The sequence below is a fragment of the Oryctolagus cuniculus genome, chromosome 2 (assembly GCF_051225735.1).
Source record: "Oryctolagus cuniculus isolate XC-2025 breed Fujian yellow rabbit chromosome 2, ASM5122573v1, whole genome shotgun sequence".
Classification (NCBI taxonomy): domain Eukaryota; kingdom Metazoa; phylum Chordata; class Mammalia; order Lagomorpha; family Leporidae; genus Oryctolagus; species Oryctolagus cuniculus.
Genome location: NC_142868.1, coordinates 136,795,032 through 136,814,845, shown reverse-complemented (window position 1 = coordinate 136,814,845; position 19,814 = coordinate 136,795,032). Strand labels below are relative to the sequence as shown.

The 19,814-nt window shown below is 45.1% G+C and overlaps 1 protein-coding gene across 5 annotated transcripts in view; it reads right to left on the bottom strand.

Moving 5' to 3' along the window:
• PAIP2B (poly(A) binding protein interacting protein 2B) overlaps window positions 1–19,814 on the bottom strand; it is an 86,944-nt gene that overhangs the window by 6,775 nt on the left and 60,355 nt on the right. For 4 of the 5 annotated variants that reach the window (XM_051842796.3, XM_070069023.2, XM_089327576.1 and 1 more), the window contains 2 exons: window positions 5,055–5,178; window positions 128–304 (listed from right to left, as the gene is read on the bottom strand). In XM_051842796.3, coding sequence (XP_051698756.1) covers window positions 128–304; window positions 5,055–5,177 — 300 coding nt within the window. In that variant the 5' untranslated portion in view covers window position 5,178. Of the gene's footprint in view, window positions 1–127; window positions 305–5,054; window positions 5,208–19,814 lie in introns of those variants that run through there. The other variant, XM_002709790.5, reaches the window with a different exon arrangement.

Sequence of the window (19,814 nt, the reverse complement as noted above, 5' to 3'; positions counted from 1 at the left end):
CACATGTCTTCAGTGCACGCTCTTATCAAAGCCCCTGGCATGAATGATGAGGCTAGAAAGGGAGTCCTGACTCCAAACCCTGGAAACTTTTCATGATGTCACATGTGAAATGCTATGTGGATCTTACCAAAATATCTTCAGAATCACAGTCATCGCTGACTGACAATCCGTTGAGCTGCTGTTGCAACTGTCCAACAGCCTGGGGCAGGTCTCGTGATGGAATGAACCAGTCTTGGTCTTCTTCATCCAGCATCTCCTGGAAGCAGCGATCCAAGAAGTCTTGTTCCTGCAGTTCCTCTTCCACCTAGCAAGCAAGGGCAGCAGCTCAGACTTATAGGCCCTGGGGATCTACCAGTGTTTCCCCGACTTCTTCCCAGTTTAGTACTCTGCAGTTAAGAATGACCTGGACTGGGGCCGGCGCTGTGGCGCAGTGGGTTAAAGCCCTGGCTTGAAGCGCAGGCATCCCATATGGGCACCAGTCTCGTCCCGGCTGCTCCTCTTCCGATCCAGCTCTCTGCTATGGCCTGGGATAGCAGTAGAGGATGGCCCAAGTCCTTGGGCTCCTGAACCCACGTGGGAGACCCGGAAGAAGCTCCTGGCTTTGGATCAGTGCAGCTCTGGCCACTGCAGCCATCTGGGGAGTGAACCAGCAGATGGACGACCTCTCTCTTTGTCTTTACCTCTCTCTGTAATTCTTTCAAATAAATAAAATAAATCTTAAAAAAAAAAGAATGACCTGACACCTAATAATTAAGATGCTTCAATGCCTGGCTACAAAACAAATTTTTTGACCAAATTCTATCAACAGTGAAGACTGTGAAATAATTATTTAAAGTAGCAGAAATCCCAGGTCTTTACATGCCTTCCAAGACCTTTAATAATGTGACACAGGTATTTTCTATGTTTATGAAACTTATGGAAAATAATTTTTAGACCCTGATATTCTTTTCTCAATTCTGCTACAAAGGAATTCTTTAAAAAAATTATTGCTGTTATCACTGAAGAGGCAGAATAACAGAGAAAGAGAGAGACAGACAGACACATGCAGGCACACAGAGATCTTTCATCTGCTGGTTCACTCCCCAAATGCCTGCAACAGTCAGGTCTTGGCCAAGCTGAAGCCAGGAGCCTGGACTCCGTCCGGGGCTCCTATTTGGATGGTAGGTGGGTGCCCTAGTCCTTGAGCCATGATCTGCTGCCTCCAAAGATACATTAGCAGGAGACTGCTTTGGAAACAGTAGCTGGACTCAATCCAGGCACTCCAGTATGGGATGGAGGTGTCCCAAGTGTGGCTTAACTTGCTGTCCCACAATGCCCAATCCACGAATCCATCTTAAATTTCCCATATATAAGAAGCATGAAAAAGGGACAGGAAGTGTGTAACCACCTATGATCTGGATAGTAGAAATTAAATCAAAAGAAACTTTAAGCTTCTGGCTCACTTCTCTGGTATTGAGACCCCCAACCTGAGAAATATATAAAGAACACATTTTTGGCATACCACTAGAAACTTATGTCATCAATGCAATATTCTGTTCAAATAAGAAGAAATACATGAATATGAGAGAATTCCATATTTCTTAAACACTGTCCTAAATTAAAACAGTATGTACCCAGGATATTTTACACTTCTTTGCAGACGCTGTTAACTCTGAATAAAGAGTATGGTTCAGGCCTGGCGCTGTGGCGCAGCGGGTTAAAGACCCAGCCTGTAGTGCCGACATCCCGTATGGGCACGGGTTCGAGTCCTGGCTGCTCTACTTCCTATCCAGCTCTCTGCTATGGCCTGGGAAAGAAGAAGTTGTTGGCCCAAGTCCTTGGCCTCCTGCACCCACATAAGAGATCCGGAAGAAGCTCCTGGCTTCGGATCAGCTCAGCTCTGTCTGTTGCGGTCATTTGGGGAGTGAACCAGTGGAATGGAAGACCTCTCTCTTTGGCTCTACTTCTCTCTGTAACTATGTCTTTCAAATAAATAAAATAATTCTTTAAAAAAAGAAAAAAGACTATGGTTCTGGGGCCGGTGCTGTGGCTAAGCAGGTAAAGCCGCTGTCTGCAATGCTGGCAGCCCATATGGGAGCCAGATCCAAGTCCTGGCAGCTCCACTTCTGATCCAGCTCCCTGCTATTGGCCTGCGATAGCAGTGGAAGATGACCTGCATGCTTGGGGCACTGCACCTGTGCGGGAGACCCAGAAGAAACTCCTTGCTCCTGGCTTTGCCCTGGCTGTTGCAGCCATTTAGGGAGTGAACCAGTGGATAGAAGATCTCTCTCTCTCTCTCTCTGCTTGTCTCTCCTTCTCCTCTGTAACTCTGCTTTTCAAACACATAAATAAATCTTTTTTTAAAAAAGCCCTCATAAATACACATCTGGAAAATTAAAACAAAAAAGTATGGCTCTAGTGTGGCTTTGACGGGCCCCTGCTTCACACCCTGGCATTCCTTGCCTGCTGGCTGCCTGGTGACACACAGCTCACTAGCGCCACCACCAGAAAGGTGGTCAAGCAAAAAATAATCACTCAGAAGAGCCTGTAGTTACCCCATGAATTGAGAAGACACTGGTAACAGGATTTAAGAACAGCATTTCAACATCACAATTAGTCGCCCTTTTTGGATCTCAAGTAAATTAGATAGTTATGAAGTATGCAAAATAACAATAACAAAACACTTTCAAGACATGGGACTGAACACGATTTGATGTTTAACATTTCCTGGTGTTTTCTCTCTCCATTCTTTCACGTGTTCCCTTTCTTTTTTCTTTCTTTCTTTTTTTTTTTTTTTTTTTTTTTTGACAGGCAGAATGGACAGTGAGAGAGAGACAGAGAGAAAGGTCTTCCTTTGCCGTTGGTTCACCCTCCAATGGCCGCCGTGGCCGGCGCGCTGCGGCCAGCGCACCGCGCTGATCCGATGGCAGGAGCCAGGAGCCAGGTGCTTTTCCTGGTCTCCCATGGGGTGCAGGGCCCAAGCACCTGGGCCATCCTCCACTGCACTCCCTGGCCACAGCAGAGAGCTGGCCTGCAAGAGGGGCAACCGGGACAGAATCCAGACCCCAACCAGGACTAGAACCCGGTGTGCCGGCGCCGCTAGGCGGAGGATTAGCCTAGTGAGCAGCGGCGCCGGCACGTGTTCCCTTTTACTTATGATATTTTTCTCTTAGAGTATATACATGTGAGCCTGTTTCCCTTACCCTAGAAGTAATCCATTTTCTTTGTACGTGTAAGAGTTGGGAAATCAGAACCAAGAAAACCAAAATAGTCACCCTTGTGGTCGGCACTGTGGCGAAGTAGGTAAAGCCACCATCTGCAGTACTGGCATCCCATATGGGTGCCAGTTTGAGACCTGGCTGTTCCTCTTCCGATCCAGCTCTCTGCTATGGCCTGGGAAAGCAGCATAAGATGGCCCAGGTCCTTGGGTCCCTGTACCTTCGTGGGAGACCCAGAGGAAGCTTCTGGCTTCTAGCTTCGGATTGGCACAGCTATGGCCATCGTGGCCATTTGGGGAGTGAACCAGCGGACGGAAAACCTCTCTCTCTCTTTCCCTTTGCCTCTGCCTTTCTGTGGCTCTGCCTTTCAAATAAATAAGTAAATCTTTAAAAAAAAAGTCACCTTTAATCTCGACACAGACATTTTTTAATACATCTATGCTGACTTTTACTTACAAGTCACCCAAGGGAAAATGATGGAGGCTTACAGAAATCCCCTCATTAGAAATGTGTATGCAAAGTATCCCAAAATTTATAAAATTCACAAAAAATTCACATTTCTCCCTGTTTCCACAATGTGGCTAGCCAAAGAGAGCAAATTATATGTAATTAGATTTTGCCTCCCCCCCCACCCCGCCTTAACCCAACCAAATCTTCCTCTTCTTGGAAATTTTGTGTACATGTAGGTATGAGGAAACATAAACCAATCACAATTATCTACTATGTTACCTCTTCCTTCTTTCCTGAGTCATACAAAGGTCTTCAAAATGTCTGTGGAAAAGTGGCATTACGATTATGAGTTTATTTTGGTGCAAAAAAATTGTTGAAATCCATGCATAGTTTTTTACAATATGTGTTTTCCATGCATGTGAAAAAATATTTCTGTACTGATTTTTTTTGCATTTAAACCCATATTTTCAATTCCATTTTCCCACAATATTTTGAATATCCTTGTATCCTGAGTTTTTTTTTTTTTTTTTTTTTTTTAAGATTTATTCCTCTATCTGAAAGGCAGAGTTACAGAGAAGCAGAGGCAGAGGCAGAGAGAGAGAGAGAAGTCCTTCACCCCCTGGATGGCCACAACGGCCAGAGCTGAGCCAAATCTGAAGCTAGGAGCCAGCAGTCTCCTCCAGGACTCCCATGTGGGTGCAGGGGTTGGGCCATCTTCCACTGCTCCTCCAGACCACAGCAGAGAGCTGGATTGGAAGTGGAGCAGCTGAGACTTAAACAGGTACTCATATGGGATGCCGTTGTCACAGGGTGGCTTAACCCATGATGCCACAATACCAGCCCTTGTAGCCTCTTTTAATCAGCACGATAATAAGTTAACAAATCTTCTCCCAAAGTATGTCCACTCTGGTTTCTTTACAGCTGAAAATACTTCTTAGTGGGGCCGGCGCTGTGGTGTAGATTAATCTTCCATCTGCAGTGCCAGCATCCCATATGGGCTCCGATTCTAATCCCGGTTGCTCCTCTTCCAATCCAGCTCTCTGCTTTGGCCTGGGAAAGCAGTAGAAGATGGCCCGAGCACCTGGACCCCTGCATAGCGTGGGAGATATGGAGGAGACTCCTGGCTTCGGATTGGCCCAGCTCCAGCTGTTGTGGCCATTTGGGGAGTGAATCAGTGGATGGAAGACCTTTCTCTCTGTTTCTGCGTTTTTCTGTCTGTAACTCTACCTCTCAAATAAATAAATAATCTTTTTTTTTTTTTAAAAATACTTTAGTCATTCCAGATGAAGCCTCTATGTATTTTTACATTATTCTAAATCCAACTGTACCCTTTTCTTTTGTAACTGAGTGTAAAATATTAAAGCTGTTAAGTTACATGCATCATTAGTCTTCTACTTCATTCCTTACCTGTCTGTTGAAATCTTCTTCATTCTCCATCCACATGTACTCTGCAAATGGGTTTTCCTTCTCATCATGGCCATTTAACCCCTGGTCCTCTTTGGATTTTACATTGGGTGATGTATTTGCCATACTGGATCCATTCATCATGACAGAGCCCAAACAGAAGCAAAAGAAAGAATAAAGTGAATATAAAGAAAAAGAAAATGTGAACTTGTAACATCCAGATTCTTACAGAAGCTTCTAAAGTTCTGAGTCAAAGATTTTTACTAGACAAAAACAGAAACTATTAGTCTATAATAGTTATCAAATCAACCATATCCTTCAGTTAAAAACTATATAGATAGATGTGCAACTCTTCTTTTTTAAAAATTACTTATTTATTTGAAAGACAGAGAGAACATGAGAGACAGAGAGCTCTCCCAACTGCTGATTCATTCCCTAAATGCCTCTTGCAGCTGGGCTGGGCTGGGCTGGAGCCAGGAGTGTAGAACTGAATTAAGGTCTCCTACTTGGGCGGCAGGGATCCAAGTACTTCAGCCATCATCTGCTGCTTCCCAGCATGCAAGTTAGTAGGAAGCTGGAATCAGAAGTAGAGCTGAGACTCAAACCAACCAGGCACTCCAGTATGAGATGTGGGTGTCCCAAGCAGTGGCTTACTTAACCACTGTGCCAAATGCCCACTTCCTAGATGTACAATTCTTTTGGAGTTAAAAAAAAATCTAGGCTCAGTCTTTCTAGACAAGTGGAGTGGCATGTAGGAGGGAGGGTACTACTTTTCCCATACCAAATTCCAAAAACCCCTAGAACATATAATCAAGATCATTATAAGCAAAGCATCTAGCCTAGTGCTTAAGACACTAGCTGGCTGGGGGCTGGCGCTGTGGCACAGTGGGTAAACCCATGGCCTGCAGTGCAGGCATCCCATATGGGTGCTGGTTCAAGTCCCGGCAGCTCCATTTCCGATCCATCTCTCTGCTGTGGCTGGGAAAGCAGTGGAAGATGGCCCAAGTCCTTGGGCCCCTGCATCCATGTGGGAGACCCGGAGGAGGCTCGGTTCCTGGCTTCAGATCAGCACAGCTCTGACCATTGCTGCTGGTTGGGGAGTGAACCAGCAGATGGAAGACCTCTCTCTCTCTCTCTCTCTGCCTATCCTTCTCTCTCTGTGTAACTCTGATTTTCAAATAAATAAATCTTACAAAAAAAAAAAAAAAGACACTAGCTGGGAAGGCCATATCCCATATTGGAGTGCCTGGGCTCGCGTCCTAGCTCTGTTCCTGATTCCAGCTTCTTGTTAATACATCTCCTGAGAGGCAGTAGCTGATGGCTCAAGTAGTTGGATCTCTTGTCACCCACATGGGAGGCCTAGATTCAGTTCCCAGCTCTCAGCTCTTTGGCTTGAACCAGACCCAGTACCACCAGTCCAGGCCCAGCTGTTGCAATCTGGGAAGTGAACCAGAGGATAGGAGCTCTCTGTCTCTCAGATAAATAAAAACAATCACTCTAGCTTCCTTTATGTTTAAATACAGAAAAATTATTTTTAAAATTAACATAATATTTGCATTTATTAATTGGGTTAATTATTATAAATTCAATACATGGATACAATGTATAATGACCAAATGAGGATAATTAGCATTTCCATCTCCTTAAATATTATCATTTCCATGAGTTGGGAACCATCAAGCTCTTCTATAGTTATTTTGAAATGTATAATAAATTGTTCTAGACTATATTGACCCTGTGTTAGATCTAAGAAAGTACAGACTTTGTTTTTTTTTTTTTTTTAACAAAAGATTTATTTATTTGAAAGAGTTACAGAGTAAAGGAGAGGCAGAGAGAGAGAGAGAGGTCTTCCATCCGCTGGTTCACTCCCCAGATGGCCACAATGGCTGCAGCTGGGCTGATCCAAAGCCAGGAGCCAAGAGATTCTTTGGGTCTCCACGTGGGTGCAGCAGCCCAAGGACTTGGGCCACCTTCTACTGCTTTACCAGGCTATACCAGAGAGCTGGATCGGAAGAGGAGCAGCTGGGATTCAAACCAGCGCCCCTATGGGATGCTGGCACTGCAAGTGGTGGCTTTACCCACTGTGCCACAGTGCCAGCCGTGAAAGTGTAGACTTAATGAACAATATAAGTACCCGCTCCTTATTCTTAAGTTCTATTTTTCTTTAAAATACATTTCAAAACATAATACATGTTCATTGCATTCATAAGGACAAAGAGAAAGTGAAACTCACTGGTGTCCAACCATTCAGAATTAAGAATGATTAATAATGTGGTGCACAAAAATTTCCTGGTGCTCCCAGTGCAAATAAAAACACATATATGCATTCCCCAAGTGCCCATTCTCAGTGTAACAGAACCCTGGGGTACATGATGTGCCATCACTTGCCTGTTCTCATTTCTATGTTAATATAGCCATACTCTCTTCAGAGTGTTTCTAATGTTTCGGTATTATAAAGGTTGGGTAAATTTCTGTGTTCACCTTTTTCTAATGACTTCCTTAGGACACCTTCTAGAAATAGAACCATACTGGAGAGTATGTTCTTTCTTTTTTCTAAGACTATTGATTACCATGCTGGGATGAGAATTTACATTTGGGGTAGACATTTGGTGCGATGGTTACATTCCTGCTTGGGAAGCTCACTTCCCATATAAGTACCTGGGTTCAAGTCCTGGCTCTGCTTCCTACTCCAGCTCCCTGACAATGCGCACCCTGGGAGGCAGCAGGTAATGGCTCAGGCAGCTGAGTCCCTGCCACTCACATGGGAGACCCAGACTGAGCTCCAGCTTAATAGTTTTGGCCCACTCATCCCAGCCCCAGCTGTTGCACGCATTTGGGGGAATGAACTAGCAGATGGAGGATCTTATCTCTGTATGTTTTCTCTGTCTTCTAAATAAATAAAAATAATAAAATATTCTAAAAAACAATTTAAAGTTCCATCAGTAGTGTGTTAAGTGCCTGAACCCCATAATCATGAATATATTTAAAACTACTGCCAACCTCATAAGAGAAAATCTGTATTTTATTATTTACATTTCTTTGATTTTAATGATGCTAATTTTAAGTAGGCTTAATCTGTCTACTGGGCATTTATATTTCTTATTCAATAGCTTTCCTGCTAAAGTAATTTGCTCATTTTTCTATTAGGGGATATATCCTTTATCTTTTGGAAGAACTTTTATATTTGTCAAAATTTTTATTTTTTTATAATGCACAAATAAATTTGTAACTAACACAAATATTTTATCCATTGTATTTGCTTTTTTGGAGTCCATTTTTGCTGGCCTTAATTTTTTTCCCCCAAGATTTATTTATTTATTTGAACAGCAGAGTGACACACAGAGAGATTATCTTCCATCTGCTGGTTCACTCCCCAGATGGCGGCAATAGCCAGGTCTGGGTCTGGCTGTAGCCACAAACCAGGAGCTTCACCTGGTCTCCCACAAGAGCAGCAGGGGCCCAAGTACTTGGGTCATTATGTACTAGCCTTTTTCCATCATTCCTAGGGTGGACATTTGGCACAGCATTTAAGATGCCATTTGGGATGCCTGAATCCCACATTGGAGTGCCTGGGTTAGAGCCCCAGCTCCACTCCGAATTCCAGCTCCTGCTAATGCGCACCCTGGGAGGGAGCAGGTGATGGCTCAAATGGCTGGAATGCAGGCAGGCAGATAGGATAAAACTGATCAGATTTGTGAGCTGGAAGACCATGCCTTCACCACGCCCATGTGTGAACTCATCCCCCTATTTGATCCCACCTGCATTGCCCACCTACCAATCAGGCTATGTGACCACATCCCTTTGGAAGTGGCTAAAAGGTCTGAAACACGGTGGGCCCATCCCTTTTCACCATTATGGACCTTTGTTGACCTTGTCGGTGTGCGTGGCCTTCAGGCAGCCTGGGCTCTCTTTACCTTCACTTCACTGCTTCTGCTAAGCTGCTTGTGGCTGCTCATAACCCAACACTTGTTGCACGTGACTCTTGGTTGGCTGTCTGCTCAGTATGGACCCCAACTGAATTTCCGGACTTTTCTTTCTCCTTTAAAGCCCTCATTCCCCTATGCATTTCTCTCACTAAATACAAAAGCTTAAAAACTTACCATGCTGCCTGGTCTATTTGAGCAAGTATTCAGGATTATCTGAATTAATGGCAAGAACCCACACAGCTTATTAATATTGGGAAATACTGGTAAGCAAAACGGTCTCAGTTGGTTCATGCCATCCTTGTGGGAGACCTACACTGAGTTCCTGGCTCCCAGCTAGGACACCTGCCATCCCTGGTCCTTTGCAGACATCAGGGCAATGAAACAGTGGATGGAAGATCTATCTCTTTTCCTGTCTCTCAAATAAGTAAAATAAAGACTTTTTTTTTTTAAACAAAATCTTAATCATTCTTCAAAAATCATTCCAGTCCTTACTGATTTCTTCCCCTTCTCTAAGCTATTGTACTCAGTGAATATGGTGTTCAGAAATATTTAGTTGTTTGGTTTCATATGAACAATCTTTCTCCACCTAATTAGACTGTCGACTCCTAAAAAACAAAATTGAGGCTTAAGCATTCTGTAACTCACCACATTATTAGGAAATCCATAAACAGCTGTGGCCTAATTGTGCTGAGGCAACACTCCCTTCTCTATCACAGCGCCCTTCCACTTGGACTCCATGCCCACTCCCTGCCTCCCTGGGGCTTCCTTAAGCTTCCTTGAACAAATTAGTTCCCCATTCATCTCCATCTTGGCAACATTCCTTACTTCTTTGATTCTGGGTAAACTAACAAATTTATGCTTAATTTTTTATAAAGTTCCTGAAGTTTCCTAACCTCTCATGGACATCAGATATTTAATCTAAAAAGATAAGGTAAAATTGTGAAGAGTAGAGAGCAGATGGAAAACAACTCACTGATAGTTCTGAAAGAATTTCATTTAAAACAGAACCCATTTAATTTACCATAGGTTTAAAATAGGGCACCTAGTATGAAATCTTTCTAAGATATTTTAGATAGGGACAAAATAAATCAACGTCTGAAATACAGATCCATAATGATAATAATTTCACAAAGCTACGGAAGGAAGGAAACTGGTTATTATTTTTGCGACTCCCATCTGCAGTGCAATGACAGAAGCAAGTCTGCTCTGAATGCCAGGGCAACTGCATAAGTAAGCAGGGTACGCCAAAAAACAGAGACTCTTAAAGGTTCTGAACCTTGCTGGAGAGTAAATTTTATTGTATTCTCTTTCCAAAGGCTTATTTGGCAGTTGTTGACAATCAGCATGGTGATTTCTCCCTATCAATGTGGAAATCATCCACAGAGAATCAGAGTTCGGATCTCTAAAAACATCTGCCTCTGCCCAAAACGTAAATCCTGGATGCATATGACCGTAAGGGAAAGCAGAGGAAGAGAAAGCAGAATAACTTCTAATCCAACAGCGAGGTGAAATGCAGAACAAATTGCAGGATGCACTTTTCATGAGAAAGGGAACGGCAAAACGCCATAAACTCAACATGGGGGTGTTTTACATATTTATGTAAAACACACAAACATACATGTATATATGTACGCACACACACACACATGCTTTTATTCACGACTCCTGGTCTATAACTCTCATAGCACTTGTTACTTTGGAATGGCCTCAGAGCAAAAAAGGTCAAAAAACGATCTTTTTCTTTTGTTACAATGTTGAGTTATAGAGGCCTCAGAAGTAGGACTCAAAAAGCCAATTTCTTTCTGACCTTCTCTTTCTTCCTTTTTTTTTTTTTTTTTAAGATTTTATTTATTTATTTGAGAGGCAGAGTTACAGACAGAGGGAGAGACAAAAAGGTCTTCCATCTGCTAGTTCACTCCCCAAATGGCCTCAATGGCTAGAACTGAGCAGATCCGAAGCCAGGAGCTTCTTCTGGGTCTCCTGCATGGGTGCAGCGGCCCACACACTTGGACCATCTTCCACCGTATTCCCAGGCCATAACTGGAGAGCTGGATTGGAAGAGGAGCTGCTGGGACATGAACCGGTGTCCAAATGGGATGCTGGCACCACAGGTGGGGGCTTAGCCTACTATGCCACGGCACTGGCCCCTGTCTTCCTTTCACCTGCTCCCTTTTCTTCTCACAGCAGGCCATAAAACTAGAAGTTCTCGTCCCCAGACAGGTCATAACTCCAAAAAGTGTCATCTTCCTCTGTCTCTGTCTCAGAGACAGAAATTCTTTGACCTTGTCTGACAGTAGATTGAAAGACCCCTGTTTCACAAGGGGCCCTGCCCCATCCGGGGAAGGAAGAGATATTGCACATAGAGGTGGCTAAGAAGAATCTGCACAAGACAGGATGTGCTAGGTTTTCCCAGTCTAGCAGCATTAGATCCACTCTAATTGATTTTTGCCCATTCAACTTCCTTCCTTCCTCCCTCCCTTTTTTTAATTTTAGGGGCCAGGGTTGTGGCTCAGTGGATTACGCTGCTTCCTGCAATACCAGCATCCCATACTGGAATGCTGGTTTGAGTCCAAGCTGCTCCACTTCTGATCCGGCTCCCTGCTAATGTATCTGGAAAATCAGTGGAAGATAGCCCAAGTCCTTGGGTCCCCACATAGGAGACTCATATGGGAGACCTGGATGGAGTTCTGGGCTCCTGGCTTCAGCCTGGCCCACCACTGGCTGTTATGGCCATTTGGGAAAATCAGTGGATTGAAGATCTCTGTCACTTTGTCTTTCAAATAAGTAAATCTTCAAAAAACATTAAATTTATTTGAAAGACACACAGGGATGGGGGAGGTAGTGGGGAGGGAGAGTTCTCACTTGCTGATTCACCTCCACAGCTAGGGCTAGGTCAGGAAGAAGCCTGGGTTGGGAATTAAACTAGTTCTCCCACATGGGTGGCAGGGACCCAGGTACTTGAGCCACCATCTGCTGCCTCCCGGTATACACATTAGCAGGAAGCTGGAATGGAGAATGAAACTGGGACTCAAACCCAGGCACTAATATGGGATGCAGGCATCCCAAGCAGCATTTTTTTTTTTAAAGAGATTTATTTATATGAAAGTCAGAGTTATAGAGAGGGAGAGGGAGATATCTTCTCTCCACTGGCTCATTCCCCAAGTGGCCACAACTGCCAGGACTGAGCCAAGATGAAGCCAGGAGCTTTATCCAGTTTCACATGGGGGTACAAGGCCCCAAGGACCTGGGCCATCCTCTGCTGCTTTCCCAGTGCATTATCAGGTAGTTGGATTGGAAGTAGAACAGCTGGGACGTGAACTGGTGCCCGTATGAAATACTGCTGTCACAGGTGGCAGCTTGAACCACTATGCCATAACACTGGCTCCTCCAAGCAGCATTTTTTTTTTAAAGATTTATTTATTTATTTGAAAGGCAGAATTACAGAGAGGCAGGGAGAGTGAGAGTGAGAGTGAGAGTGAGAGTGAGAGTGAGAATCTTCCATCTGCTGTTTCACTTTCCAAATGGCCACAATGGCTTGAGCTGGGCTGATCTGAAGCCAGGAGCCTCTTCTGGGTTTCCGATGTGGGTACAGGGGCCCAACGACTTGGGCCATCTTCCACTGCTTTCCCAGGCCACAGCAGAGAGCTGGATCAGAAGTGGAGCAGCTGGGACTCCAACTGGTACCCACATGGGATGCCGGCACTTCAGGCGGTGGCTTTTCCCACTATGCCACAGCGCCGGCCACCCAAGCAGCATCTTAATGGCTGTGCCAAATGTGTGTACCCCACCCACATTTCTACAGTTGTCTATGCTTCAATCATGCCTATGTAGTGAAATCTCCATCAAGACCCAAAAGGCTGGGGGTCTAGAGAGCTTCTGGACAGCTGAGCAGGTGTTGGCTCACAGGAGGGTGGTGCGCCACAGCTCCATGCAGATGGAAGTCTTGTGCCTGGGACCCTTCCAGACCCCTCCCTATGTAGCTCTTCACCTGGGTGTGTATTTGCTTCCTTTAAAATATCCTTTATAACCTATTAGTAAACACCAGCACATGTTTCCCCAAGTTCTGTGAGCCCTTGTAGCAAATGAACCAAACCCAAGGAAGGGGTTGTGGGAACCCCAGCTGGTAGCTGCTCAGTTGAACAGAAGTTACAGAAGCCCAGATGTGTGATTGGCATCTGAAGTGAGGGGCAGTCTGGTGGGGCTCAGCCCTCAGTTTGTGGGATCTCATGCTACCCCAGGTAAACAGAGTTGTTACTAAATTAGGGGACACCTATCTGGTGTCTACCACAAGGCTGACTGCTGGTTGTGAGAAAGTCCTACACATTGTGGGACCACAGAAGTGATCTATGTTGTGAGCATATAGTAGGAGAAACTGAGTTTGTTTTCCTTCAATACAATCACAGTACTGAACTTAATGTAAATATGTCAATACAAGATATAAGCACTGCCACAGTACTGTAAACACTGGGAAAGTGGTTCACTCACAGTAGGTTAGCCAGTGTTGATTTGTATTTTATATTCAACTTATGTTTTTCATACAACTGAAAAATTTGGTTTCTCCAAGCAGCAACCATCCAACTTAATTTGTATAGTGTTTAAAAGTTAATAAAGTACTTTCACATCCATGAACCCAGGAGCTTCATCCGGGTCTCCCACACGAGTGCAGGGGCCCAAGCACTTGGCTCATCTTCTGCTGCTTTCCCAGGTGCATTAACAGGGAGCTGGATCAGAAGTGGTGCAGCCAGGACTTGAACCAGCACCCATATGGGATGCCGGCACTGCAGGCAGCAGGTTAGCCTATTGCTCCACAACAGCGGCTCTCCCACTTCTCTTCTTACTGCCATCCTCTTAGTCCAATAAGCCGCCATTTTTTTCATCTGGATGCTTTACTGCTCCCTCTGCTCTCAGTTTTTCCAGTCCATTTTCTATACAGCAGCCCAAGTGATCTCAAAATGTAAACAGAATCATGTCATTATGCTACCAAGAATTCCTTATAATGACTTCCTTTTGTTTAAAAATAAAATCCAAAATCTTTTCAAGTGATTTCCAAGGTTCTATATGATCTGGCCCCATTTGCCTCTCCAACCCGTTTCTCTTCCTTGTCATTCTCCAGTTATAAGCCTTCCTACTTCTTTTAGTTCCCAAAGTTCTTTCCTGTCTCTGAGTCTGCACATGTTTTTCCCTCTTACTAGCTAATCTGTACTCTTCAGGTATCAGTGAAAATATGGCTTGCCCAGGAAACCCTTTCCTAACTGTCCTCCACTCCTGGACTAGATGGAGTCCCCATGCTGTTTTCTGGTAATCCCTTTTACTTCTTCTTTTACAGCATGGATCATAATTAGTCTTAGGAGAAAGGGCAACACCTATATCCAGAGGCAGCATGCTTGCAGTAACATCAAATTTAAAACTGTTACCCATGATAGTTAATTTTTAAAATAGCTTTAAGCAGACTGAGTGAAGTAATGAAACTGTAGAAAACAGAGTAGCTGGGACTAGTTTTATATATATTGTCCAATACACTTTTTCTAAGTAATTCAGTCAAAAGTCTTCGTAAGTATTCTTCACTGTCAAACTGTTATCATGGCATGATACAAAGTCACAGCTTCTGAAAAATTTCACTTAGGTTCAAAGCACAGTTTGGATATGTGCCTGTTAGACATGAAAAGTGTGGGTGTTCAGTGTGTTGAACTAATGCATGTATTGTTGAAATATCCCTGATGCATGAAAAGTCCTGAAGTTCTTAATGGCTAGGAACTATAGCCCCCTATTTCTAGCCTGGTGTTTTAGATGCAACCTTTGGCTGTGGTAAAGTGCTAAATCAAGTGCTTGGTGGGCCATAGCACACTTCTATTGACCATGAGCAGGGCTGCGTGCTATCATCTTTAGCTAAAGTGACAACTGTTATTTCTCATCTCCAGCATGTTTTGCCCTGTACATAACAGGACAGGTAAAGTAGAGGAGGAATAAGTTTCAAATTGTTCTTAGATTTCATAATGCAGTGTAGATACACATGAGACAAACTCTTTATCTGCTCTTGAGGCCTAATTCAAGAACTGCTTTCCAAGCAGAGACCTCCTTCAGAGTGTGCACTTGGCTCCTTGGTAGAGAGAAAGATCCCATGACAGGTGATAATTTATGTGGCAGAGTTGATTGTCAGCGGGTACTGAACACCTATGTAAGTTATTTATTACTAGGTAACAACTTACCCCAAAACATAGATGGTTAAAACAACATTTATTATCTTATAGTTTGTGTGGGCCAGGAATCTGGGAGCAGCTTAGCTAAGTGCCTCAGCCTTAGAGTCTCTGCTGAAGTTGCAGTCGGACTGTCTTGGGGAGCTGCTGTCTCATCTGAAGACTTGGCTGGGGGAGACACACTTTTCAGCTTATACAAATGGTTGTTCATTTCCTCATCACATGGGCCTCTCTGTAGTGTAGCTCACAACACAGCAGGCTTCTGATTCTTAGTCCTTTATGTAGCCAAGCATTTCTCCCACCTCCGAGCACTCTGGGCTTATTTTCTTTGTCCCCACTGCACCAGACTTTCACAGTGATGTGCCTTGACATGGGTCATAATCAAGTGAAATAATGACTATGATATGGTAACAAGAAGGGCTAGAGAAACACTGTTCAAGCATGATGGACTGGCTGTCTACTTGGAAGTAGAAAGAAAACAGTCACAGGAAACTGGGAGCAGGAAAGTCAGAGGAGGAGAGGATGACCACCCTATCTTGCTAGTGTTTTCCCCATTTTAGAAACACCCAAATGCCTTCCCTAGGAATTACCAGTCTCCAGCACAATCTGCTTATTTCTACCCAGGTGCTGAAGTTGAGGGTGGCACATTAAGCTCCAGATCACCCTCACACAGTAGACCCACAAATCAGGGTTGTCCTTGAACTAACCCAGCAACACAGAAAGGTTGCTTAACCCCTGAGTATGGTACCTTCTGTCTTCTTACTATGGCACTCTATGAGGATTTTCTTTTTTTAATTTTTGAGAGCCAGAGCGCTCATCTGTTTGGTTCCCTTCCTAAATGTCCTAAACAGCCTAGACTGGGACAGGCAGAAATTGAGAGTTGGAAACTCAATTCAAGTCTCCCACGTGGGTGTCAGGGATCCAACCATGTGGGTGATCCTGTGCCTGGCTGGGAGACTGCCTGCCTAGCCCATGCAGGAGGTTAACCTGACTGCTGGCAGGTGGCAGGAGCCCCAGGCACATTCCCCCACCCCCACCCCCACCTTCTGTTGAACAGCCTTGTAATTGCCAATCAGGTAAACTGCTCCCAGGTGTGACCCAGGCCCATCAGGAAGCCTAGTAGGCTACGTGACCTTCAAGCTGATTGGAGAAGCATAGCAACACCAATTTCAGCTTTATTGTACAGAATTAGTGTTGCCTTGAATTAGCTACGCCCCTTCTGCCTGCTCTTTAAAAGCTTATGCTTGGCCGGCTAATCCTCCACCTGCAGTGCCGGCACCCCGGGTTCTAGTCCCTGTCGGGGCGCTGGATTCTGTCCCGGTTGCTCCTCTTCCAGGCCAGCTCTCTGCTGTGGCCTGGGAGTGCAGTGGAGGATGGCCCAAGTCCTTGGGCCCTGCACCCGCATGGGAGACCAGGAGAAGCACCTGGCTCCTGGCTTCGGATCAGCGTGGTGCGCAGGCCGCAGCGGCCATTGCGGGGTGAACCAACGGAAAAAGGATGACTTTTCTCTGTCTCTCTCTCTCACTGTACACTCTGCCTGTCCAAAAAAAAAAAGCTTATGCTTGATCATTAATAAATGGACATGTTCACTGAAACTTGTTTCTGGTGCTTCTTGCTGAAAAACACTGAAGAACACTGTCACCCATCCGTCCCTCGCTGGACGAGCTGGCAGAACTACTTGAGACATCACTTGCTGCCTCCCAGAGTCCACATCAGCAAGAAGCTGGAATTAGGAACAGAGCTTGGACTTGAAACCAGGCACTCTGACATGGGATGTGGGTGCCCAACCGGCATCTTAACCACTACTACATCAAATGCCCACCCCATATGCTCTTTTTTTTTTTTTTTTTTTTAAAGTGAGGTTGTATAAATTATGGTCCTTAAATCAGCCCTGACTGTTGTGGCCATTTGGGGGGGTTAACTCTCTGTCTCTCCCCCTCTTTCTCTGTAACTCTGCCTTTAGGATAAATAAAATAAATGCTTTGGAAAAAAAAAAAAGAGAAGTAGGTAGACTTCAAAACTGTTTTAGGAGGTTCTGGTGATACATTGGATGTGGGGAGTCAGGGCGAGGAAAATACTGAGGATAATTTTGGTACAAGGAGCTGGGTGAATGGTTATGTCATTCACTGAGCTAAGGAACTTTGTGGGAAGGGCAAACTTGTTTGGTGGTGAGAGAGAAGTGAGGGTAAGAAGGGTGATGGGTTCTATTTTGGACATGTTGAATCTGCAATGCCCCGGCAACACTCAAATGGTGACATAAAGTAGGCTGGCTTCATGCATCAAGAGGAGGAGTCTGGCTAACTACAGAAAGGTGAAGCATTTACGTAACTGGGACTAGAAGATGCTGCCTAGGCACAAAGAGCAAAGTGAGGTGAGAAGAAGCCTGGGAAGGCAGTGGAAGGTGGCCCAAGTCTTTGGGCTCCTGTACTCATGTGGGAGACCAAGATGAAGCTCCTGGTTCCTGGCTTCTGTCCAGCCCAACCCTGGCCATTGCGGCCATTTGGGGAGTGAACCAGTGGCCGAAAACTTCTCTGTCTCTGACTCTGTGTCTCTCCCTTTCTGTATTTCCGTCTTTCAAGTAAATAAATATATCTTTAAAAGGGAGATAGAAAGAGATAGATACAGAAACAGAGAGAGGGAGAGAGACATTAGAGGGATGCTCCCACAAGTCAAGGCATGCCTACAGCCACCAAAAGTTGGATGAGGCAAAGAACAGATTTTCCCCGGAGCCTCCAGAGGGAAGGCAGCCCTGCCAACACCTTAACTTCGGACTTCTGGCCTCCAGAACTGTGAAAAGACAAACTCTGTGTGTGTGTGTGTGTGTGTGTGTGTGTGTGTTTACAGGCAGAATGGACAGTGAGAGAGAGAGACAGAGAGAAAGGTCTTCCTTTGGTTCACCCTCCAATAGCTGCCGCGCTGCGGCCGGCGCACCGCGCTGATCCGATGGTAGGAGCCAGGTGCTTATCCTGGTCTCCCATGGGGTGCAGGGCCCAAGCACTTGGGCCATCCTCCACTGCACTCCCTGGCCATAGCAGAGAGCTGGCCTGGAAGAGAGGCAACCGGGACAGAATCTGGCGCCCCAACTGGGACTAAAACCCGGTGTGCCGGTGCCACAAGGCGGAGGATTAGCCTAGTGAGTTGCGGCGCCGGCCAAACTGTGTTGTTTTAAGCCAAAAATTTATTAACAGCAGCCGCCGGAAACTAATACACTCCCAGTAAAGCAATGAAGGCGCTGGGAGGACAAGTAAGAGGAAGGTGGAGGAGCATCCACTGATTCAGGGTGCTCTCTGTGGACCTTAATGAGAGCAGTTTCCAGAGACAGAAATGAGGGTGAAAGCCAAACGAAGCTGGGATGAATTGTAGGTGATAGCAAGTACCTCATTCAAGGGGTCTAGCTGCCAAGGGAAGGGAGGGATAGGAGTGGCAGAGACTGGAGGGGTGCGGAGTCCATGGAAATGACTTTAAAATCTGGAAAGTCTAGGGCAGATTCAAGTGTTCACAGAAAGCCTTGAGGAGAGAGAGACAGAGACAGAGACAGCAGGCTGCCAATACAGGGGAGAGAAGGAACAATTTACGCGGTAGGTCCTGGGGAGGCAGGAGGGATATCTGCCTTTTCTTTAAATAGCAAGCACATTGCTATGATTTAAAATCCTAATTAGTTATAGATGACTGCACAGTGAGCGTGAAATTTCGGCAGTGGGAAGAGCTTCAGCAGAGGGATCTTATCCATACAAAGCCATGTGAAACATTCTTACCTCACGTCAGGAGGTTTAACTTCCCTGCTGGCAGGAATGCTTATGTTCTCCAAATCTAAGTCTCCTCATCTGGAAAGCTGCTGGATTTACCCAAACTCCAACTCTCTGATTTCCTAGGTTTGTTTCCTCTTCTTTTTGCTGGGTCTTTAAACACACACACACACACACACACATACACACACACACACACACACACCATGAGAGGACTTCAAGAAGTTCATGGAAAAGTTGAGATAAAGGGTAACAAAAGAGTGGACATTCAGCCTAGCAGTTAAGACCCCCATGTCTGGGTTCAGTTTATGGCTCCACTCCAATTTCCAGCTTCTCACCAATGCAGACCCTAGGAAGCAGTGGTGCATCTCAAGCGACTGAGTTCTTGCTACCCATGTGGGAAACTTGGAAAGTATTCCTGGTTGCTGGCTTTAGGCTTTGGCTCCAGCCAAACCAGCCGGTTAGGATATATCTCTCTCTGATATTCCTTTTTTTAAAAAAAAATTAATTTATTTGAAAGACAAAGTTACAGAGAAGCAGAGAGAGAGGCAGAGAGGGAGAGAGGTCTTCCATCCACTGGTTCACTCCCCAGATGACTGTAACTGCTGGAGCTGCGCCAATCCAAAGCCAAGAGCTGGGAGCTTCTTCTGGGTCTCCCACATCAGTGCAGGGGCCCAAGGTCTTGGGCCATCTTCTTACTGCTTTCCCAGACCATAGTAGAGAGCGGGATCAGAAGTGGAGCAGCTGAAACTCAAACTGGCACCCATATGAGATGCCAGCACTGCAGGCAGTAGCTTTACTCACAGTGCTGGCCCCTCTTATTTTCCTGTCCCCAGTAGATTTCTAAGAATTAAAAATTAGTTCCAGGGATCTGTACTGTGGCATAGCGGGTAAAGC